General features: G+C 41.9%; 1 protein-coding gene across 1 annotated transcript in view; it reads left to right on the top strand.

Moving 5' to 3' along the window:
- The window catches only part of TENM2 (teneurin transmembrane protein 2), a 217,811-nt gene that overhangs the window by 92,368 nt on the left and 100,128 nt on the right, over window positions 1-25,315 (top strand). Inside the window, exons 4-7 of the mRNA XM_057376024.1 lie at window positions 2,087-2,200; window positions 12,980-13,185; window positions 19,802-19,997; window positions 23,133-23,234. Of these exons, the coding sequence (XP_057232007.1) occupies window positions 2,087-2,200; window positions 12,980-13,185; window positions 19,802-19,997; window positions 23,133-23,234 (618 nt within the window). The remainder of the gene's footprint in view (window positions 1-2,086; window positions 2,201-12,979; window positions 13,186-19,801; window positions 19,998-23,132; window positions 23,235-25,315) is intronic.

Raw genomic sequence — 25,315 nt, 5'->3', positions numbered from 1 at the left:
TCACACAAAATATCTGCTAGTTTTAGTTACTATTCTTAGACACATTGTTAGTCCATAGSATGTCCAGGGGAGGATGGTCTTGGGAAAGCTGTCTTGCTCCTCAGATGCTTTTGTCAAAAATACAGAGGAGAAGTTAAACTCTGCATTTGTGTTCTGAGAGATTTCCAGGGGTTGGGATAGAGTGCTGCTGGGGATGGGGGTTTTTTGTTCTGTTTTCTTGGGGCTTAGGAATACACACRTTAATCAGTCACATCTAAATGCGTTCAGAGATTATCTGAGTGATGGCTCAAGCACTGGAAATGGCAGTTTCTGTGAGAAGTGTTTTGCCTCTCCTATCCCGAACATTTCCTCTTTGAACGCTGAGTGTGTCACCACTGCTGGGCTGTTTGTGACCACTGTAATCACTTGGAAATGGATGCAAAATACCTGATAATCTGGTGTGGACCTGACACTGCAGAAGAGAACAATTCCAAGGGTGCCCATAATAATAATTTTTCCTGCCTGTAAATTGACAGTGAATCCCCTCAAACACCTCTTGACATAACTGGAAATGCTGTTCTCTGTAGTATATGGTTTACATACATGCTGGGCAAGCAAGAAGATGTAAAGAAAGGGGAARAAAGCAGCTTGGTGGGCTTGATCCCTCCCCACTGCTCTGTGTTGTGAGAGTGCCACGGGGATAATGTGATGAGAGTATGGAGATGTATGCAGGTAGCTGTGTTTATACAAGGTGAARATGCACATAAATCCACTGGCTGAATGATTCAGACCTGTCAAGTCTCATGCATTATGCACAGGACTTATTCAATTAGCCCTGCCACACTGCTATAACTCAGGCATTGTGCGGGGCGTGCCTTGGCCTTGCTCCCACTCTGAGCTCCTGCTCCAGGTGCAGCTGCACAGCCTCCAGCATGGCACACATACCTTCCTTCCCCTGGCTGGGACAGACAAACCTTCCCTGCCTGCCACTGTGTGGGCTCAAAAAACTGTGGGGTGAAAGGATTGGCAGGATTGGCACAGCCGTGGGTTAGTCAGCAAAGCTTCACCTACRGAATGGAGACAGAGTTTCTCTAATGGCTTCAAAGTGAAAGAGAGGGGGTTTAGGTTTGGTGTCAAAAATTCATCCCTGTGAGGGTGGGCAGGCCCTGGCATAGGTGCCCAGAGGAACTGGGGATGCCCCAGCACTGGAAGTGTTCAAGGTGAGGTTGGATGGGGCTTGGAGCAGCCTGCTCTGGTGCAAGGTGTCCCTGCCATGGCAGGGGATTGGCACTGGGTGATCTCTTCCAGGCTGCTTTCAGCCCAAACCATTCTGTGATTCTGTTACCCTAATGTGTTGATTTGAATAAGTTGTACCAAACACAAAATAATTGCATTACCAAGTCACTACTTTACATAGGGCTAAAGCCAATTTTATAATCAACATATAAATTACCAACTGTAATTTAAACTCGGAGCTGGTACTCGCAGCAAGTGCTTTGTTTCCCGAGATGTGTCCCCCGCACTGTGTGAGATGGGGAAGCGGWGCCCGGCTCGCCCGAGTTGTGAACATTTTGCCTTTTGTATTTCAGTGCCAGACACACACGTGTGAGTCCCCAGGGCTCTCTTTTGTTTATTTGGCATTTTGCGGGGGGGTTTGGGGGGGGTTTGGGGGATGTTTTGTTATCGCTGTTGCCATTTCCCGTAGCACATCCCCCCATCCGAGCCGGGTGTCCGGGGGTGGTGTCCGGTGTCCGGGGGATGCTGCCCGGTGTCCGGGGGATGCTGCCCGGTGTCCGGGGGATGCTGCCCGGTGTCCGGGGATGCTGCCCGGTGTCCGGGGGATGCTGCCCGGTGTCCGGGGGGTGCTGCCCGGTGTCCGGGGGGTGCTGCCCGGTGTCCGGGGGTGCTGCCCGGTGTCCGGGGGGGTGTGCCCGGTGTCCGGGGGTTGCGCCCCGTGTTCGGGGGTGTTGCCCGGTGTCCGGGGGTGCTGCCCGGTGTCCGGGGGATGCTGCCCGGTGTCCGGGGGATGCTGCCCGGTGTCCGGGGGGTGCTGCCCGGTGTCTGCAGCCGCGCTGACCGCTGTCTGTCTCCTCCCCTGTGTCCGCAGCCATGCATCTCCTGGGGCTCAACTGGCAGCTGCAGCCGGCCGAGCCGCCGACCTTCAACAACGGCCTGCGCCCGCCCGGCGACAGCGGCCAGCCCGCGCCGCCTGCCGGCAGAGGTGGGTCCGCGACACCGCGACACCCGGGACACCCGCGACACCCGGGACACCCGCGACACCCGGGACATCCGCGACACCGCGACACCCGGGACACCCGCGACACCCGGGACATCCGCGACACCCGCGACACCTGGGACACCCGGGACATCGCGACACACCGCGACACAGCGCGACATCCGCAACACAGCGCGACACACCGCGGCACACCGCGACACCCGCGACACACCGCGACACACCGTGACACCCGCGACACACCGCCACACACCGTGACACCCGCAACACAGCGCGGCACACCGCGACATGCGCGACACAGCGACACCGCGAATCCGCGGCACAGCGCCCCAGAGCGCCGCCGGTCCCGGCACTCGTTCAGCGCCCGTGCCCGCCGGGTGCTCGCCCGAAGCCGGGTGGTGTGTGGTCCATCCCCTGTGCTCTCACCCCCGGATGTTTTGTGTAGCTCAGTCCCCGTACCCCCAGGTTCTCTTACACCCCGGTGTTTTGTGTAGCTCAGCACGGACAGTGCGGTCCCGCTGCCGCCCGCGGTGCCGGTGCAGCGCTCCCAGGACGGGCTGTGTTCGCTGCCTGCGTGTTCTGCTCCGGGGACAGCTTAGGAAGCTCCAAGGAGGAGGAGGCTGAGGGAGCTGCGCTTTTGGGCTTCCAGAGGGGCTGAGAGGTGTAAATAGCTGCAGGGAGGGGTCGGAGCATGGGCCAGGCTCGGTGACAAYGGGCAGGAGCTGATGTTCAGAGAGCTCCACCTGAACATGAGCGAGAACTTGTTCCCTGTGCAGTGACCGAGCACTGGAAGTGGTTGCCCAGAGAGGCTGTGGAGTCTCCCTCACTGGGGATATTCCAGAACCATCTGGACACAACCCTGTGCCATGTGCTSTGGGATGGCCCTGCTGGAGCAATGGGGTTGGACCAGATAACCACTGCGATCCTTTCCAGYCTGACCCATTCCAGCATTCTGTGAAAAGCCTGATTTATTGCATTGTACTGCTTGAGAGAAGTCAAGAAGTGGCTTGCAGCCAGAACCACATTCCTGGTTCTTCTTTCTCAGATGAGTTCTAATAGCAAGCAAGGACAGCAGAATCTGACCCACAGTAAACAGTCTGTCTGGTGATAYTAATGTGAGAAATGCAAACAACCAATGGTTGGTTTGTCTCTTAAAGAAAAACGGCGTTCCAGTGGAGGATTACAAAGACATAGCAATGGAAAGGAAAAAATGAGAGAAAACCTAGAACCAGAAGTGCTTTCTTAGAGTGAGAAAACATATATTAAAACCAGATAAATTACATAACACTAAAAGGATTTAACTGATTTAAATTGAATGCTTTTTACTGGTGAGGTTCAGGGGTTTTCTTTTCTACATCACAGTAAGGCCCTCTCTGGTTATTACAAAAATCATGGGGGGAAGGCAGAACAGAATGTTACAATTAATCAAAGCACCTCCCACACTTTAATGTGCTGGGATGGTGGGATGATGTTGCTGGGACAGGAGAAGCCTGAGCACTTGCWTTTTGTCAGCTGAAGAGTTCTGTGTGCAGTGTCTTGCTGTCAGGACTGGTGGCTCACATTGAATTTGATAATTGCCAAAGCAAGTGTTAGAAACAAATGCTGAYATGGGATACTTGCATTGGATGTATTGGGAAAACAATCAGGTAAAATAGAGCTGGGAAAGGAAACCGARCTGTTCTTTTACAAACTCGATCATTTCATGGATTTGCTTCTGTTTTCAATAATGGTGCTGTTGCTGCACCTCAGCTTCTCCATCTTTTCCGTGGAGGGTCTAGTTTTATCTTCCTCCTTGTCATGAAATGCTTCATCCTGGGGGTGCCAAAAACCTGGAGATTTTTAGGCAAGTGCTCATGGGTTTGGCTCTCACCTGTGACTGGCTGTAGGTCGAAGTGGATGAACAGCACATCCCCAAGTGCAAGGCAGAACGTTTATGATGCTGCTGAACTTCCTCCAGGTTGTGCACAGGTGAGAGACCCCATGGTTTTGGACGGGAACCTGAAGAGCTCAGGTCGGCAATTATGGTCATTTAGCAGGCAACTGCAGGGTTTTAACACCTTTCCCCATTCCCTCCCTGCAGCTTTTTGTTGCCATCTCTGTGCAAATATAGGGCAGCAGGACTGTTGGATTGGAATGTGCTCATCTGCCTGGGGCACTTCAGTGCAGATTCTGGCAGTTCATCCTGGCCCCACTGTAATTAGCTTTGCACATTTGAAGAGGCTGAGATGTTGCTTTGGTGGTGGTAACCTCCTGGAGAGGAGGCAAGGACACAGAGCTGCTGGTTATGTCCTAAATTGCTGCGGTTAGCTTTCCTCAGAGCATGYTGGAAAAGTTTACTCGCTCTTCTGACATTCTGTAGAAGTTGCTGAAACGYTGCTAACGTGGGGGAAGGAGGAAGAACAATATTTAGGCAAGTAATCTCCCACAATGGAATAAAAAGAATGACAGGTTTGGATGAACACAAGGAGTATCAAAAAGACAAATTCTTAGAGCGGGGAAGGGTGAAAAGTTTTTCTGCCTCACCTTTCTTTTTATAATCYGAGTTAATATTGCAATCCCAGCAGTTTTTAGGAAAGCCTCTGACAGCTTTTAACACAACAACCATTTCAGGGCTCTGGCTGTGGAGAGTGACCTTTCTGTAATTGACACAGCTCAGGATGAAGCCATTCTTTTCAAAACATGGGTCTCCCAAAGAAACCTTTAACCCCTAGTCTGAGAAGGGCCACTTAAACACAAGCTGTGCCTACTCAGCAAGCAAGGCATTTTAAAGTAGAGCAATTTGAAAGGCAGGGGAAAAAAAAAAACAGGTATTCAATTTTATCTGCCTGTTCCTTATTAAGAGACTAAATTCTGGTACAAAATAATAAAACTGCAGTTTAAGAGGAATGTAAATTACTTTATTACTTCATTTTCCTATCTGAACGAAAACAAAATTCACTATTAAGATAACACAGTTTCAGGTTTTTGGTAATTACACACTACATCTCACTAATGCTGGATATGTCTGAAAGGAGGAGGCAAGTGCAATGGGCAGAAAAATCCTCAGGGCTGCTGTAAAACTACAAGTGAAGTCCACCATGCTGTGAAAGTTGTGTTGAACTAGGGATTTAAATTRGGAGACAAAAATTCCTTACTTAGTACAAATCATAAGGCAGTATCCCCTCATAGTGCATAAAACCCAAAAAATTGATACTGCCAAGGAAGTGCTACAGGGATGAGATAGATTGTAATGACATTTTAAAAGCTTTCTGAGAGTGAAGCCCATTTATCTCTTACAGTTGTGTAAGGATAATGTTAGAATTTTGGTGTAATAAATCTAAATTGAGGGGGAAAGTAGACGGGGGAAGAGAGGCATGTTTAGGAATAATTGCTTCTTTACAAAGAAGTGAATTAGATGACCTTATGGGATTTATCTGTGCCTAAATTCTGTTAATCTATGCCAGAAGTATTCTACATATAAAATCACATGGTAGGCTAGACACACATTTCCATAAAAAATGTGACTATGTGCTGTTTCCTTTCTAATTGACAGAATATACCATGAAAGTCAATCTTCAGTCATTTCAGAGGACACCTAAAAAAACCCACAATTTATGTGGAAATATCCAAACTAACCCCAGCTTCAAATCCATAAAGAATGCTTTAGTGTCACCTTTTGTTTAGGACATACTGTCTTTGGTGATTCAGAATTGACTTGGTATTTTTTATTTTGATTGCTTGCTGTAGTAATGTTCTAGAAAGCTGAAAAAAACACAATAAGAGATTTTGGTGTCTGATTCCAGAAATRCCCATTTTAAAAGACACCAAAAATAATAGTGGACCTGAAAGATCATTTTAGGTATGGTAAAGACACTGACTGTTTGGAAGAAATTGACATGAATTTGTGTTTTGATGCTCGTGTAATCCAGGGTTTGCTTCTCTTTGGACCAGCCAACTTGGTCCAAATTTCATGCTCATTTTGAGATATTTCACCAAGTCCACCACAGTGTAGGTGTATTTCAAAAAGACTTCTTTTCAAAAAGTTATTAAAGTATTGAAGTGTCATAAAAAATATTTGTTTCCAGATACCAAATTCTGAATTGCAAATATAATAGCAATAATGAAACAAAGTTTAGTTAGCTGTTAAATTTGGCACCATCTTACTTGCTTGAGATGAGAGAGAGGAAAAGCAGATTTCTACTGATGTAGCAGAAATTTCCCTGGGATGGATGTGGAAAGCTGAGCTCAGCAGTCACTGTGAGGCTGCTCAGGTTGTCCTCAGCTCCCTCCAAACGATGTTGATGTTGAGAGCTCTGCCAGATGCTGCAGCTGCCAGTCACATTTCAGTTTGCTCACAAATTACCTTCCAATGGCCAAGATATTTTATTAGCAGTGCAGCAGACAGGCAGTGTTAAAGGAGTACAAAGTTCTTCCACCCTTGCAGAGGGATGAGTTGAGGTATAAACGGAGCAGCTCTGACTCGACTGCCCCAGGCACCAGCGCTGCCCCCGACTGTGCTCCTGAAATCTGCTCAGCAAGGGCTCGGGAGCAGCCACAGGGAACTTTTTGTCATYTTGTAAAAGATAAACTCATCCCTCATTAACAATGTAAACAACATGAATCTTCGGGTTTCTCCTGTTTCCGTTCAGACGCCTTGAAACAGACGATCAAATTGTAATAACAGCCAGTGTATTTTAAATGTCACTTCTCTTACCTTGGTTCGGTTTAATCAAGACAAGCCRTCATTTTCCAGGTGGATTAATCCTATTAAGTAGTTATGTGGCTAATGTAATGTAGATCTTAATTAACACATTAGCAAGCAGAACTGTGAAGATGGAGGCTATGAAGGCKTGCAGATGTGGTCTTCTGAAAATACACCAGACTCAAGGGCTGTCTTAGAAAAGCARAGTATTGGCTAAATTCAGCAGAAGAGGAGTTTTAGGTTTGTGATCATGTTAGTAGTGATGGCATAAGTTGTTCTGTTCCAAGGAAGGTGATGAAGTTGGGTATATACCATCAGAGCTGGTTGTTATCCTGATTTAGAAATTCCTACCACCCTGTATTTGCTCTTTGTGAGGTGCAGTGAACCAACAGATATTAATTTTATTTCAGTTATAATTTGCTTCTGATCCTGAAAAAAATGACTCTTGTGAAGCCATACTCACATGAATTGGATGTTGTACCAAAATTTTTGGCTGTATCAGGTGTTTCCTATTTCACTAAAAACAAGCTGCTTAAATTCACCTGCCACATTCATTGGCTGCAGCTGAGCCAGAGTCGGGGTCTTACGCAGACACTCCCTTTGAAGATTTTCTTTCCCTTTGCCAAAATAGAAATTTGGGCTGCTGAGCAGACAGCTGGAGATTAGTTTTGTGCCAGTAGCTGTTTTTCTGGGCTTCTGAAAGTTTGTACATTCAAAAGTTCCTTCCTCCTCACTCCCCAAAACRGAGCTCATTGACACCTCAGCATCAGTGAAATTCCAGATGTGCCCCAGCTCCTCCAGACCAGCTCTCATTGCCTGGCTTTTGAGTTCATTGGAGCTGAGGGGATTTGTTTGCAGTAGTAGTCAATCTCTTGTACACTTTCCAGAAAGAATCTGTTCTCACTTGAGTCCTAGGGCACGTAGGTGATAGCAGATAATTTGAAGTGTAAGTTCATATAGGGAGTTGTCAGTGTGGCAACAGTRCATAGCACTGGTTTTCCCACTGAAGCTATTTGTATAGAAGAGACATTTCCTACTTTTATTTTATTTGCCTTCCTGGAACAATAAGACATGTCTGGTCATATAAGTAGCAAATTTACCTAAGGAGAAAAGTTAAACTGTCATGGAGAGCCAGAGTAATTCTCACACAGTCTTTTTTGKCAAAAAGTTACTGGAGTCTATTTTTGTATTGAATGGTTTCCTTTACACAGCTGTACCATAAATTTCTTMAGAATTCCAAGTCATCTGTGAAAATCCCTGGCTCTATAAAAAGAACAACAGAAAAATAAGCTAGATAAAAAGATAACATAAACTATGTCTGTAGCAGTGATTCTTGAGAAATATAGAATTAGGGGAAAAGAAAGTAAAAAGAATTTAACCAACCCTGGTGATATTTATTCCTTGTTCTAATTTGAGATTATCCGCATGATCTTGGTAGTTCGTTTATGATCCATTGGAATGGTTRTTGTGCTAGATATTTTTCAAGAGTGCTATCAAGATGCAATTTGCAGCCATCCCCGTGATGGAGGCACAGAGCCACAGCRCTGGAGCTAATTGCTGTTTGAATGTGATGTCTGTAGAGTGACACTGCTGGTAGCCAGATTTCATTTTTGTTTTTAATTTTAGCCACAGTGCAGGATACTGTAGTTATAAATAATCAAGTGTATCTGGTTTCAGTGTAAATACAGCTCTGCCTCCACAGCTGACACTGCTTGACATCAGTTAAATTAAAGGCTGACTGGGCATGTCCCATCCGCTGCCTCCTTGAATCTGACCTCCAGCTCACAGATGAGACCTGCTGACAACTTAGCAGGGGGAGTTTGCATTGCTGTTGTCATGGATTGCCTGTCTGAGAGCTTCAAAGGCAAATACTCGAATGCTAAAACAGGCTTTTCAAATGTATATGCCAAAATAGTAATTCAGCTGGGTAAATAAAACAGCAGTTTAAATGAATAAGTGTTATTTAGTTGATGAATATACGTTTGACTGAGTGATTGAAATGGCTCCCCTGGGTAAGATGAAGAAGTATGCTTTTAAAACTCTTTTGTAGATGTTTATAGAGAGAAAATGACAGGAAAAAAAAATCAAGTATCTATGGGGTTATGAGATAAACATGAAACTTTACAACAGTCACCCAACAAGAGAGAGAATGATCTTGGGATTCATTTGTTCACAGCAGTATGAGTGGTTTGGGTTAGTGTTTCTTCACAGATTTGTCAGTTTGTCACATCTGTAGCTTCRCTTTAATGCAGTTGATGCTCTTTGAATGTGATCTGCACTGGTCCATCAAATGGAAAAGCTTCTAAAAATAACTGGAGGGGAGTGAGTCAGGTGGCAAGGTGCATTCTTTGCATTAGGAGATGAGGACTGAAGGGAGCTCTGGAAAACGTTTGAGTCTCCAGTGACAGGGTTTGCCAGTGAAGCTGTTAGTACAGAAAAAGACATTGCAAATACAAAAGCTACGATGATGGGGTGCTTTTCAGGTTAAAACAAATTATCTTAAGCCTATTAACTAAGAGAAGAGATTCGGTGGTCTTGTCTACTTTGCATTTCCTCACTGTGTTTATACCCTGGGGAGGAAGGAACAGGAAGAGGCCATTGCTGAGACGCCTCCTGTAATATTTTTATTTACTGTTCTGCCTCATCCTCAAGGTGAGACTTTTTAATAACTCTGTCACTGTTAATAATTCTGGTTTACCAATAGGCATCTGAGAGCATCAAGATCACAACCAAGCCAGGTGCACTGGCAGTGTCAGCAAGAAGTAGAACCAAGATGCTGTCACGAGTTTTGTGTCTCATACCAACAAGATTAACAGCAAAAATTCATGAGAGCATGATTTCAGCAATGCATAATCTTTAGATCTCTGATATCTTGCTGGAATTAAAAGCTTATAAGTTGTTAGCTAAACTTGCAAATATGAAACTTGGATTTTAGTACATCAGATATTTCTAAATTTTGTTATTTCAGTGTTGTAATGTAGCTCCATAAAATCAGGATGTAACGTATTAAATTCTTAAAAGGCAAAGGGAAGGGTCCTTTCAGCATGCCAGAGGTGAGGCAGCAGCTGTTCCTTGCAGATGTGGCACAGGCTGGGTACAGAGCGTGCTGTCCTGCAGAAATACAGACTGAAAAGGGTCGTCCATCTGCCCCATTCTTCACTGCAGCTTAAATATATCTCTTGTGATGGGTGATCATTTAACCTGCTCTTAAAACCCTCTGCTGTGTTGAACCCCTTTCACAATTCCCTTTCAGAACAGATTTTCCTAAGATGTGCCAGGAGTGGTTTGAAGAGCTRGAAACCAGGTCATTTGTGTTGTAGGGCAAAATAAAAAAGCATCTGTGGGGAGATGCTTCCAAAGATAATATCAAACTSAGCTGAATCATTCAGCATTAGGAACCTCAATCATGTCCCTAGGCTCACTGATAACTACAGTTTTAATTGTCTTATCTGCAGTTTTCACCAATTTTTAGCAGGATTAATTCAAACTTTTGATGAGAAATACAAATGAATGCTCTTTTTTCAATAACATTTTCTGAGAAAGTCTGACATCCAATATATTTTTTTTTTACCTTTGCATGCTTTGCTGAAGTAGTGTGAATGTAACTCTGGTTCTCMTGATCATTGAAATTTTATCATTTTAGCTCAATTGATGTATTTGAGGATTCTTGAGTCCTGAAAAATGCCCTCTCCCAGACAGAAATGCAGAAGAGAATTTTGGATATCCAAAGGCAACTGAGTCTAAATTTATCCAGAAATAGTAAAACTTGATCCTCCGTTAGATTTAAATTTATTTACAAAGTTGTAACTCCAGAGAATATATAACCAGAAGATTTGGAAGCAACATAATTAGCAAAAGTCATGGACAGTTTTGGAGTTGTTTTAATAGCCAGGGAAACTGTAACTGCAAACAGAGACTGTGGTGGCCTCACCATTCAGAACATTTGCTGCACTGGATAATAATAATAATAATAATAATAATAATAATAATAATAATAATAATAATAATAATAATAATAAAAAAAGTTATTGTTATTATTATTTCTGGAAATAGCTTTTTCTTTGCCTGGTTGGCTGTGGACATACTGGTCCTGAGAATAAGGTTCTTTAGTGTGTCCAGGAGCCTTTGTTAGATCAGATACAGTTGATTGTCATTAAAGGATGCACAGTCTGCTTCCAAAGAAATTATTTACAGCATGCTTGTGAAGAATGTTGGAAGAAAATTCATTATTTATTATCATGGATTGTAAGTTATTGTGATGTTCTCAAAGGAGGTGAAGGAACCCACAGTCTCATGCTGACTCCCCAGCTCTGACAGCAATTCCACTATAACATACCACAGGTGATTTTTTTGGTGTCATCTCTGTCCCTGGCTTTCCTTTACATTGGGTAAGACTGATTTAAATTCTGATGAGATGGTGCCTGCCTCCATGGGGATAGGAACCTTGAGATATCCTCAGTTGCAGTGATCCATTAGAAGTAAAATCCCGTCAATTCCACAAAAAGTCCGCATTTGGGTCTGGTTGCTCTCTGTTCTTCTGGGTGACTCTAAAGGCACTTTGTTGACCCTCTCAGCCATTTCTTCTTCCTCTCCAGCCTGTTGTCACAGYCTCCTCAGCTTTCTCCTCCTTTGTTAGTGCTCTGATGTTATTGTAGACCCATTAACATAGAAAATGAAAAAAACAAACAAGTTGCCAAAACTGTATAGCAGTTGGTATTCAGAGCATTCTTTTACCATTTCAAAACACTGCCAGCACAGTATCTGTTTCATTATGTACAAGTGTAAGTGCTGCTAACATAGATAATTTAGAATCTATAATTGAAACCGTGCTTTTGCAGCTCTCTCAATTAAAGATAGTCAAGACAGAAAAGCTGTTATGTACTTACCTGCTGGAATTATATGTTATTCTGTGCCATCCCATTACAGTTATACAGGCTGGAATATATTTCAGAAGTAACTTGCCATTTATTGAAAATAGCGTTATACCATGGCAACAAAAAAAGCAGGAAGTAAACACTGAGCTTTTTACAAATCTCTCAGGTTGTATCAGAGGTATCACTACTACCCAGTGTATGCTAATAGTGGTATTAGTGATACCTTTACATTTCTGTGATTATTAACAGAGATTTTCTGTGCTTTTCTGGTTATTACAGTGCTGTTGTAAGAATTTTTAAATGCATTTCTCACCATGTTGYTTGGGAATACAGAACCAAACATTGCTGCATATTGTAGCTTAAAAGCACTGCTAACTCCATGTTTTGCAGTCCATGTTTAAAATATGTGTAGCCTCAGAACCTGCTCAGCTGAAAACAGAAGGGATTTGCACCGTGTTTTAAAAGTTGACTATTTCATGGGCTGGAAGCCAGGGCACTCAACCAGAAAGGTCTTGTATCTCGTCTTCAATAATGCATGCTGCAAAACCAACAAATGACGGATTTTAACTAACCACAGCACAGGGGGAAAGACTTGTRGATAGACCCTGCTTCAGGCAGAGAGAGCTTAAAAGGCGCTGCACAGAGTTGTGCTGACTCTGTTTCAAGGAGAAGATGCGTGTTAGAGAACAGAAATTGTCCTCTAAACCCTTCTGTGTGCATTTCATTTCTTCTGTCAACTCTCTTGCCTGTRACCTGAAGTCTATTGGACTACTTTAGTGGTAATAAAAATTTGTAATCAGTTCATTTAGATTGAATTTACCCTTTGGTTCACCTTTCTGGYGATTTTTTTATACCCTGGTTGTGTACAAGATGCAGCAGAAAAGAGCACAGGGAGATTCACATGTGCTTAATTGACTCTCCAGTGTTGGTGTTTGATCAGTGAGGAGCAATCACAGAATTAAAGGGTTKGAGGGATGAGAAGATTGCTGATGCTCCACAGGAAAAAAAAAAAGGGTTGCAGAGTTTTTACTTCAGATATAAGGGCCAAATTCTTCCATACTGATTGAAAATGCAAGCAGATTGCATCAGAATAAGAAAGTTACAGTTTGATTTAAGAGGCATCACTGCCACAGATRTTCATCTTGAATGAATAAAACTACCTGTATTAAAACCAGTGATTTCATTTGATTTATATTTGCTTTTGTTTTACAGGACCATGGGTCACCAGGAATAGCAGCATAGACAGTGGAGAAACAGAAGTTGGCCACAGGGTCACCCAGGAGGTGCCCCCTGGAGTTTTTTGGAGGTCTCAGATCCATATCAGCCAGCCACAGTTCCTGAAGTTCAACATATCCTTAGGGAAGGATGCTCTTTTTGGTGTTTACATAAGAAGAGGACTCCCCCCATCACATGCCCAGGTATTTTATCCATGTACTTGTTGGCTTTAAATGTCAGAATGCAAAACTCTGGAACATCTTTATTAGGTTTACATTGGAGTTCATGGAATTCAAGTTTAGRAATTCCTGTGAATGGCTTCRTTTGTGATATTTGCCTGAACACCTTGGTATTAACATTTCTAGGTTATTACATGCTTCAACATTACATTTATAAAATAAGGGATTAMATCTTTGCCTTCAAAGGTTTTAAATCTCTGATGTAATCTTGGCATGAATTGGGATAAAACTATCCAGTTATTCATGAGACAAAAATGACGAGTTCAGGGCCAAAATCTTTAATCAGAATTGGGAGTGAAGGAGGAAGGAGGTTTACATGGTTTATTGTCTCTGCTCCTAAGAACTTGTGAAGAAGCAGCTTTGGCTGTGCAAAATCCATCAGCTTACTGTAAAGAGCTGTTTGAAAATGTTCTGTGAGATCCTGAGTGGATATGTTTGACTGATAAAAAGTCAGGATCAGCAGTGCACAGCCCAAGGAGGAGAGGACATGTGGTCACTTTTCCATGAGCTGCACGTTAGCATGCAGAATCCTGAATTTTGATACAAACACTGGAAAAAACTGGGGACATTTCAGAGGGCTGTTGACTGATTTTCAGTCATTTCCAGCCATCCAGGCAACACAAAGAAATATCTACAAAGAATGTATTTCAGGGTGGGAGCCTTTCTTAAGAGTGTTTTGATTTTGGCTGTAATGCTTCATTCGAGTGTGCTGTCTTGAGGGTAAAATTATGTCTGTGGATCTTCAGCACAGTCAGGTAATGGCATCATTCATTTAGTTCAGAATTTTGGCACGTCTCATTTACTTCAGAATTTTGGTGCTCACTTCCCCTATTCCATCATGAATGAAATGGCAATTTAGTTGAGGAAAACMAAAAAAAAAATTATAAATCATGAAGTTAACCTTACTTAGGGCAACCAAAGCTCCGAAGCAGTCATCAAAACTTGCTATAAATACAGGCTTTTTAAAATTTTTGGCTATGATGTGATGGAAGTATGCCTGTATGTTTTACAAGAAATCCAGATGGAAGTAGTTGGTTGTACAAAATATTATTTTTAATTCAAGCTGAGCTTTATATTGCAATATCATCRGTTGTATTTATTCTAGGTTTCATTATGATGTTCTCATCTGAGAAGGCTGTGATCAGGCAAAGTTTTTTCTTTAGCTCCAGCTCACATGGATAGAATATAAATTTTGTGACCTTTCTGTTAAATTAAATAATGAGAAATAYCATCTTTGTTTCCTCTTGAGCTGGATTCCTCCTCAGAGGACCTGTTTTCCAGTCTTCAGAGGAAGCAGTTCTAAACCTCTTCATAACTGGGGTTAATCAAATCCACTGGTATCCCCTGCAGTATAAATCTCGTCTAAATCTGCATTATAAACCAGAATAAACTTTCCCACATTCAGGCAGGGTCCTGGTGCTTGTTGATAGGGCACTACAGCAGGAGATTCCATGGCATCTTTGCCCAGCAATCAAAATTCASTCAAGCTGCTACCAAGAGAAATTATTTAAGAATCAGAAAGGCAAGCTGTTACAGACCTGAGTTAGTGAAAAGAAGCCTTGTTCTGACAGAAAGGAGCACAAGACTTCTGTATGAATGAAAACAGTCTGAAGTTGACACCAGACGATATTTTAAAATTGAAATTTAAAATCCTTGTTTCTGTAGGTTAGGGACATGAGCTCTAAAGCAGCGAACAGCTTGACAGTTCATCACTGATCAGCRCTGATATGTCAAGCTGAGTAAAATCCTTTGTGGGAACGAGTCAATAATCAGCAAATTAGGTACATGATTAACCTGAGACAACAAGATGCAGTTCCTGTCGGAGAGCCCTGCTGAGATTTAACCTTCTCAGTATTACTGTTTAGCAAATATTCCAAATGCCTGGTTTAGTCAGTCAAACTGATGGAGCTGTAAACTTGTCTGGGTGCAGTGTGTGTGCCATGAGCACGGGGAGGAGAGCCCTGGAGGARAGGCAAAAATGCAGGTTTGAGTGGCAAGTAGGGCACAAATAGGAGTGCAGTGCTTTTGGGCAAAATCCTTCCAACTGTGTAATGCTAGCCAGAAATAACAAAATGCTCATTGCAGGCTTGAATGATCAATAGGAATTTAGTGGAARAGAGTCGTATTAATGGAATTGATAATGTATAGAAAATGAACTGTAAATGTCAAATAATGCATGAAGYGACTCTGCAGAGCTTACAGCAATTATGATGTTGCTACATGCTGGTAGCACGTTCCAAATGATGCATGAAATGAGGTAACCTGWTAGGAACTTSACTGGGATGTCTGGAGAAGGCAGTRCATGGAGCTCTGCTGTTTTCATTTCCAGCAGCGTGTTTCATACTTAGAAATTTTTCACATCCAAATAAAAACTCTTTTCATTCAGAACAGGACATGGCTTTATTTGAAAAAAACTTGAAGAGCAGGGGAGTGTCAGTGTTCCCTTGGTTTTCAGCAGGTGCTCAAACCCATTTTAGGCCCTGCTGCCCGTGGGGCTGTGAGTGCTGGGCACTGACCACTGACCAGAACGGGGTGGCCTGAGGCACATCCAAACACACAACGAACGGGTTGGCTGCCATTGTGGGTGTCAGATGTTCYGGGGCTGAATTTTAATGAATAATTACCAACTGGATGTTATGAAGAACTAATTTTAGAGCCCTTTGCAAACACATTTCCCTGCCATATGTTTCCCTGGCTGCTTAGATCCTGCGGGGCTTTGGCACAAAGGCGAACGCTCGCCGCAACACCAACCATGCTCCCCCTCTCCTGTTGAATATGCATCCCTTATAGAGACAGGAGCTCTAAGAGATCTTTCTTTCCAATTCCTAATTTCAAAAAGTCCTAGGCATTTTCTGGAGGCATGCAAATAGTTTCAAATCTAAGAAAACCCCCTGCAGATTATGCCATCTCTCTGCATTTCCAGTCCCGAGCCCTGCGAGCTCTTTCTGCTTTGCAGTGGTCAGAAATGTTCCCTTCCTCCGTGTGTGCCTGGGCTCGCTGGATCTGTGCTGGATGGATGGCCTTGTGCAGTTCTGGAGTCTCAACCCCAGGTGTAAAGTCCCAAAACTGTTTTGCTGACTCCCTGTGGTTACCGGGAAAAGCAAGTCCTTATTAGCCTGTGAATAAAATGCATCAGAGGGTAGAAAGCACTGAATGGAGAAATTATCAAAACAAATTGCCCAGAAAGAACTTAGTATGAGGTTTTAGGTTTGTAAATAAAAGTAAGCAGTAGGATTTCAGGATGCTGGGTAGTAAAAATAAACAAACTCACCGAGAGAGTGAATTTGGAATTTGTTTAGCGATAGAGGCTGGCAAGCCACTTGCTTATATTGAGCTTTAATCATAGTAAGTACTCCCTGCTGCAAAATTGAACTCTGATGATGTAGTCRTTTGGGATTTCTGCTGCATGTTGTTCCTGAGCAGTTTTAGCCATTTTTATGCAACTTTTGGTATGAAACTGTGAAATACAAAGGATCATAAAAAAAGGGGAAAAAAAAAAAAGCCAGAAGTCAGTGAAACTTTCAAATTACTTCACAGATGTAGTTTCGTTTTGCATGTCCATTCCCTAATTCATGTGATTTAGTGTCTCTTCCTTAGCAGTYCTATGTGTGTGTTAAATTAAGAATTCCACAGTTGCTTTTTAATGATCATGAAACTTCTCCTTTTCCTAGATGTGTCTTCCAATCTATCCATATATGCCAATAAGTAGCTTTAAAGTAAGAGTGATACCTTCAGCACAACATTATGTAAAAGTAATTAATCATSCAGAGGTGGTAAATCAGAAAATCAACAGAGCCATGAGAAGCAGAATGATGATTCAGCCAACCATGGCAAGAAATGTTACTGCTTATGACAGTGTCATCCTGGTGACCCTTCAGTCARGGATTTTCGATTTTGGGGCACATACACCTAGTCCTCACTGATATATTAAGATTAATACACCCAGGGAACCACTAGCAGATACATTAACTTCCTTCTTATTTTTTCCCCTCAGTCATGGGAAATCCAAAGAGGAATAAAAACGTGTTGTTATTTTCTGTATCACTTTGCACCGGTATTCAACATTCACAGAGTTATCCACATTCAGTCATTTTGCTTTTGCCTGGGCATTAAATTATTTGTCATAGTTCAATTAAAGMGGGGCAATACCAGTCTCAGCTGTACCAAGGTTAGAATCATTGTGCCAAGGGACCTTTTCTCACTGGGTCACACCCCGTCATCRTGAAAAGAGATTCTGCAGCTAAAACTGCTTCCAGCAGTTCCAGGCTGAAAACTCTTCCCCTTCGATCTGGCCAACTGCTGAGCCTTCTCTACTCTATGAGGTAGAATCAGCATCAGACAGAGGGGAGGCAGAGGAGCCTGCCAGCACAAGCAGGGACGAACAGCGTGGTGCCAGTGAGAAATGTCAGCTTTTATTGCTGCTTCCTTGGTTGACCCTTTGTGAACAATTGTTCCGAAGAGCACAATTTCTTTTTCCCAAGATGTTGCCCGAGTAATAACATTTCCCAAGGAGGTGATGAGTCTGTCCTTAACCTCTGACTGTTAGACAATGGGCTTTAGCAATCTTTCCAAATGCCATTGATTTCAGAGGCARGTATATGTGCATTTGGTACCTCAGGTATGCTGGAAGTTACTGGTATGCAGAATTCTCTACATCTCTGGCATGATTTGCCTTAATTGTACTAATTTACCTCWTTTACCTTCCCCTGTAAAAATCATATGTGGGAAGAGGCTCAAGTGGATGGCAATCTGATATTAAGATATTAAATAAAACTTTTTATTCCACTTCTCTCACTTTGTCCCTCATTTAAAAGCACAGATTGAGTGGATAATGCACTTCTTGTGGTGATAGCTCTCAGCATTAGTGGATTTGGGCTTAGATTCCTCCCTGCCATGGGTTTCTTTGTGGCTGCAGGTTGGTGTCAGTTCCACACATTTACCAGGAAGGCAATGGTCCTTCCAGGCAATTCCTTTGTTGTAAGGCTGAGCATACCAYGGCTCTGCATTGCTGGTACACAACTTAGAATTTTTCAGCTAGGAAGGTGTGATGGCACTAGAGTGTTAAATTTGTCTGTCTTTTCCACTAGAAAGGAGACTCTTCATTATTTTGTTGCATATTGTGTATAATTTGCTGGACTCACAGTTAGTGAGTGCAATTCAGTGTTGAAGACAGCCCTGTGTGGATGTTTATCCTGTTTAGGAGTCAAGATTACAGTTCTCTGTCTAAACAAGCAAGGGAAGGGGGATGTTTTCTCATAGCTGTTGGAGGCACAGCCTGTAAGTGTTGGAGATAAGGGAGGGAAATGTAATGAAGCTACTGGCAAACAAGCACATACTATTACTGTATTTTATTGAACACATACATCTTTCTTTAGACATGTCTATCTATCTCTATCTACTCCTACACAGATAAATGTGTCTAAAACAAGATGTGTTTTCATAGGGGACTTGTTATACAGCTGTCAAAAGATTAGATATATTGTTTTTGTTGTTTCTTAAGGGCTTCCCCTAGATAGGGACTATGAGATCTCCTCAGTTGAGCTTCAGAGCTCCAGAATCACAGRCATTAAAGACAGAAGAAAAGCCTATTAGGAGAACTAGTCCAGCTGCTTTGTTATGCAGAGTTATTCCCTGTTGTAGACTAACCAATATTTCTTCCAGTCCTGTTTAATTGTGGCATCTCCATTGGGAGGCTATTTACTGAGCTTAATAGATGGGAAGCTTATCTGACATTCATCTTAAATTTCTTCCTTTCTTTTTTTAGTTTCATGCCATTAATGGTGCCATCGCTCTTACACTCTAAATAATCACTTGCTCTGTTTGATCCCTTTTCCAAAGATTAATGTAATGTTCTACCTTACTTGGAAASCATCCAAACAGAAATTCTCAGTTTTCCTTAATGTGAGTTCAATTCCCTTCTTTGTGTTATTCCTTTCCATGCTTCCTCTGGTTTTTGTGTCCCACTTGCCCCTGATTGTTCCACGTACAACCTCAGGTAAGCAGCTTTTACTCTGTGATGTGAAACTTGTGCTGGGTATTTTTATCTGGTGATGAGTTATGGGATGAGCACATTTCCTGTCTGTGCTATTCCAGTTTCACATTCTGRGGGCTTCCATTCAATGGTGTGTCTKGAGTTGCATCTCAARTGTCAATTCCCATTGCAAAAAGAATTCGTTGTAGGTGATTGCTTAGCAAACAATGTGGGTCTGCTTGGGTTGAACGTTTCCAGCTCTGAAAGCTGTGTAGGCACCTGAAATTAATGCGTCAAATCACAGATTTCAAATTATTTCTCAAAAACCATCCTTTCAATTTATACATTTTATGATCACCTGTGCAGAAGAAGGGTGTGTAATTCTAACAAAGAATAAAAGTCACAGAATCTCTGTATGTTCCATGGCCAATTGGTAATTGTTAGTTTGACACCTCTTTCAGAAATACCATTTTATGACAAGGTAGAGAAGAAAATACGGGGTCAGATTTTGAGCTGAAATATYCTSTATTCRGCTCTGTTCATTTGGGRTTTGGTTTGTTTGTGTTCTCTCTTTTTTTTTYCCCTCGTTTTTTCCTTTCCACCCTGCAGTACGATTTCATGGAGCGTTTGGATGGGAAGGAGAAGTGGAGCGTGGTGGAGTCGCCGCGGGAGCGCCGGAGCATCCAGACCCTGGTCCAGAACGAAGCCGTGTTTGTGCAGTACCTGGATGTGGGGCTGTGGCACCTGGCCTTCTACAACGATGGCAAGGACAAAGAGGTGGTCTCCTTCAGTACAGTCATTTTGGGTAGGTATTTCCACAAGCTGGGCTTCTTTCCTCTCTGTTTATTGTGGAGAGATGGCTAGCTGAGAGGGGTCGTGTGGAGATGTTGCAGCTTGGTGAGATGGAAGGATGCAGGTGTCGCACTCGGCTGGAGTRGTTGCTGAGATTGTGTGAACAATTCTTCTGAAGCCATAAGAAAGCAATGCAAGGACAGCATGTTTTTAAGCCGCTGGAAACTCCCTACAAGATACTTGTGTTAGTTAGCCCTGGGAAAAAGTGGAAGTAGATAAGGGAAATTGGCAAGTGAATCATTAAAGGTGGAGTTGATGTTTAGGATGTGAACCTATGAGATATATGTATTACAGAATATGTATGAGCTAATTATGTGTGCTATAAAACTTAGACTTTGTTTGCAATAAATCAAAGCTCGCTTATAACTCATACTGAGTGATCAGAGCCTTCCCTTCTGCAACAGTTTATATCTTCCCATACCTAAAGCTGTAGTATTTTCCTSCAGTCCTCACTCTTTGGCCTGTTTGTCCTTATTTTATGCATTTTTTTCTCAGCACTACTCTGGCAATGAGTCAATATTGGTATGTGCTGATTTTAATTCRCTCATTTTTCTCCTAATATTTTAGCATTCCCATGGATCTGGAGTTTAGTTCTGGAAGGCAAGGCTCAGAGAAGTTCAGTGTGGTTTGGAGCATTCCCCAGCTGATATTTCCCCTYCCTTATCTCTGTCATTTTGATACTCCTTATTTGCTTCTCTGAAGAAGCTTCTTTACACCCAGGTGGAATAGTATCCAGCAGGAGAGCTGTTTAATCTTGGTGGAAAGACAGCTCAGGAAACTGATACCTGCAAATGAGATTATTGTTTGCAGCCACCCTAGAGACTAATTGWGTCAGTTAATTAGCTGTGTGTTATTTTACAGCTTACTACTCACCTGATAGTGAGTCATCTCCTCACCATGGTGGAAGGACATCTAACTGCAGTTTTGTTAGAATAGGGTTGGATTCAGGTGAAAATCAAAATGAGTCTAAACTCTCCAAGATTTATTAGATCTGTTGAACTTTGGAGCACTTAATGACCATCTTTTCACAGTGATGTAACAAATTCTGAGGCATCCTATATGATACTYGGTGCTGGCTCAAGTGTTAAATGGCACTGTGTTGTAAAAATCTGTAATTCCTGTTAGTTTAGAGGAAGAGAAGCTGTAAAAAGTACAAGTGTTTTTTTTTTAGACTTGAAAAGTAGTCAAAGGTATTTCCTAGTTTTGCCTAATTAATAATATGAAGCTTAGGTTTTTTTCCTTTGACATTAGTATAACATTCAGTTTGCTGGCCTAAGTCCCAAAGGGTGTAGGTGGATAATCAGTACTGTCATTAAGTACAAACATTTTTGTGTCTGTTTACCTGAATTAAGTTTAAAAAATTCTATGAATGTTGAGTTGGTTTGGTTTTTTTTGCATATTTAGCCACAGAGGACTTTTTCCACTTCTCTGCAAACAGGAATATTTKTGCTTTTCTCTCGTTATGCCCCTGTTGTGCTTAGAAAACCGTAGGATATGATAAAYTGCCCTTAAAGGAGTTGCCTGGTCAAGGCTCTAGCTTTCGAGAGCATCAAAGGTCTAATAGTCAGGTAGACTACTTGATAGTGCAATGATAGTAATTGAARTGAAATCTGGAGAAAAGTACAGTGTTTGATCCGTTCAGAGGAGTTSTGCACACACCTCGTGTCAGACGCTTCGTAATGAAAGGCTCTGAGACAGCTCAACACCTCTCTGGTGTGGAAGAGGAGGGAGAATAACAGGAATTATGTTAACTCCCAGACAATACTACATTTACCATGATTTTGAATACATGGAAAATGCTTTTGTGTCCATGAAGCAAAATAATGAATAAATCTATAAAGAAGCCTCTTCATGAGACAAATTGATATCTTTGAGCATTACATTTCAATTTTTCCTTTCATTGTTTACGTGAACCATTTCAAGAGGCCAAGTTAGTGACATCTCTTTGAAAATTTGCTTTAGACTTTTTGTATTTGGTGTCCTGCAACTGTGAAATTAGATTTAAAGTTGTATTTGAATCTTTTTCGTCTTTGCAGTTGAATTTGACAAATGAAAATACTCTGTCTAGTTCTGGTAGTTGAAAATCCAAATTTTCTTTTCTGTGTGGTACAGCAGCTTGGTTTGGTGCCTGAGGCTGACAGAATCATKTAGTTTGGAGCCACAGATCCCACAGCAATAGGGAGTAACCCTGAAGAGTAACATTACAATCAGATTTTTGTTCCAGTAATTCAGTGTTGAAAATAAGTTCCTGTGAAATCCAGCAGCTTTCAAATTAAACTCCTTTTAAGAATTAATTTCAAAAGAGGAATTTTAGTTTTAGGTTGTTGTTATGCAAAGAAGTATATGTATTATTCAAATGATAACAGAAATTGTGGAAAATAAGTATTTTGGTACAGTTGAAATATCATCAGGCTGATGTGTCCACTCTTCTCATAGTATTGAAGTCATCAACATTTCATTCTGTCACCCAAACTCTGATATTAAACTTTGTCCTCTGTTTTTACCAGAACTTTTTCTCATCCTCTTGCACAACCACTTGCACCTTTTTATTTCATTTTTTAAAGTATCTAGTGGATATGCCAGAGCAAAAGAGCTCCTCTTTGTCATGTTCAGCAGGTATTTTTGTCACCTTAATTAATGAAGCTTTAAATGCCTGTAGAAGGAAAAGAAGTCCTTGGGATAATCAGTTTCCCATGGCAGTGGTGGTGCAAGAACAGTCTCATGGCAAAGGGGAGAGTGTTGATTTTCCTGATGAAGGATTGTGTTTGCTACATAATATAAATTCAAACATRTCTGTGAAGGTCTTAAAAGGTCCCATCTATTTTTGGAACAGAGGATTTGAGCATTATCAGAAGATTTGGGGCTCTAATGATGCCCACAATTCAATGTGTGACTTTACTGTGTCACTGGGTCTTGTGTTGCCATAAAACTCAGTGCATTCTTCTTCACCTGAACCTTGTGCTGTCAGTATTGTTWGAGGTTGTTTCTCTGAGGATTGCAGACAAATTAAATTGAAGAAAAATTAAATAATCTGTAGCCTAAATGGGAACCAACCCACTAATGTGTGCCTGTGATGGTTTAATTTCAGACTCYGTTCAAGACTGCCCACGTCACTGCCATGGGAATGGCGAGTGTGTGTCAGGTGTCTGCCACTGCTTTCCAGGATTTCATGGAGCAGATTGTGCTAAAGGTATCATTTTCCCTGTATTTGCAAATAACCMCAGTGTGTGTTTGTGATCTATTGCTCTATAGTGCCTGCTAGTTTACATGTKTCTGAACTAGATTCAAATAGAACTATTTGCTTTTTTTTTTCCTTAGATCTCAAGTTAAAAATGATCAAGAGGAAGTATTGCCACATTGCCAATGAGCTGGCGTAGCTACAGCTTTTTTTTTGTGGCAAAGGTAGTAGGCAGAAATGGCAGAAAATATTTATTTTCTGTTAAAGTGGATGAACTATCAATACTTTCTGATAATCATTAGCTGGACTGCAAGAAAAGACCAATTCTCCACTGATAGAATGTAGTATATATTCTGGCTTGCCTGAGCCTTGCTTCTAGTACAAAACATCTTTCTTGCATAGAAAATTAGTCTTTGACCAAAGGAACTTTGCCTTTTGTAGAAAAATAGATAGGGCCTGAAAAAATCCTAAAATAAACTTTATTTCCTGAAATGTCAATTGCAAATTTTAACAACTAAAATAGGGAGATACATTGCTATAGACGATTAAGCAGAAATCTAAATGACATATACGGATTGGGAGTGTGTGTTTATTAAGTTTTGCTGAATGTTTTGGATAGCTGTCACAGGGAAAAGTTTCCTAAWGGAGGACCTCTTTAGCTTGTCCAGCTGGTAGCAGAAATGTTTAAAGTCCATGGCTTGGTTGTATTCCCCTCTGCTCCTGAGYACACTCAGAACATTTTGCAGTTTGCTTCCTTTGCAGTTTGTGGAAGTTTTAGGCACACGAACAATATCATGCTTACAATTGTTCTCCACAGGGAGAGGCTGTTAGTGTTCCAAGGGGGAAAGCCTGGTGTTTGAAAGCTTTTTGAAATAACTCAAAGAGCCTTAGAAATGTGCTCATTTCTTCTCAGAATTCTGATGCAGTCGTGAGGAGAGTCCTTTGTGCCCTACCSCTCTCACTGCTTTAGCATATCGGTGTGTCTGTAAAATACTCCTTGTTGTAATTGTACTGGAGTGAGTAATTTCTATTTTGTCTCCACATTTTGGCTCTTGAAGGTGCCCCGGTACAAAAAAAAAAAAAAAAAAAAAAAAAAAGAGAAAAATAGAGAACCCCCCCAAAGGGCTTTGTAAAGCTAACGCTGATATTTCAGTGCTCATCCTGCTCATTTTACAGAATGCTTCAAATACAGCGTGCATGGGGTTTGATTACCTGAGAAATTAAGACAGCTGGTAAATATAGAGAGGAGATATCTGTATTCCAGAAAGTAAATGGTGTGATAATGTGAGCTATAAATACAGATTGACAGCTCTATGCATTTCTGTGGTGTAACCTGTGAAAGTGTGCATGCAGTGACTGTGTGCTTCACTGCCACCCTTCACACACACACGGCCATTATAGCAGCTCATTTGCATTGTCTACTGAACCTCTGTGCAACACTGTACGCTGTGTTAGTGCTAGAAAATACTCTGTTGAGGCTGTGACAGATAAATAGCTTTTTTTATGGGGTGCTTGTCAAAGTGTGTCTGTCAGGCTTGTCCTGCCCCTCAGCGCATTCCCTCTGCTTCCTGCTTTGTCCTTGCTGTGTTGTCTCTTCCCCCTCAAAAGCAGAAATGGCTTCTTGGAAGTTTCCTTCAACTCTTCCAGTGTTTTCCTGTCAGACATCACGGTATTTCTAAAGAACAGAGAAGCTTGAACAAACTCCCCAAAGGAGAGCAGGGGTGTGTTGCCAGAGCTGATGTTTCTGTAGTTCAGGTTACCTGGAGCTGGGTGGAAGGGCTCTTTGCCTCCCCTGTTGCACTCTCACTCTGCTCTCACTGCCACAGGTTTTTCTGCTTACTTGACTGCTCTTTATACGTGAGAGCAGTGTCAGGAGATAGAAATCAAAATTGGGATTCTCTGCATGGTAAAGCACAGTAAAATGAGATAGAGAATGATATCTTCTCCAGCATATTACATGTGTGAAAATGTTTAATGTACATCTACCATAACAGTAGATTTATATTTGAACTGTCACAAGTGTGGAAGGCTAATGATTTTTTTTCCCATCTGATTTTTTAAAAATTATTATTTCCCTAGCAGTGCATCTTTCA

This window comes from Malurus melanocephalus, unplaced genomic scaffold, assembly GCF_030028575.1.
Source record: "Malurus melanocephalus ecotype Western Australia unplaced genomic scaffold, MMel_1.1 scaffold_268, whole genome shotgun sequence".
Classification (NCBI taxonomy): Eukaryota; Metazoa; Chordata; class Aves; order Passeriformes; family Maluridae; genus Malurus; species Malurus melanocephalus.
The sequence above is the reverse complement of the archived record's forward strand: the minus strand, read 5'-3'. Positions and strand labels throughout refer to the sequence as shown.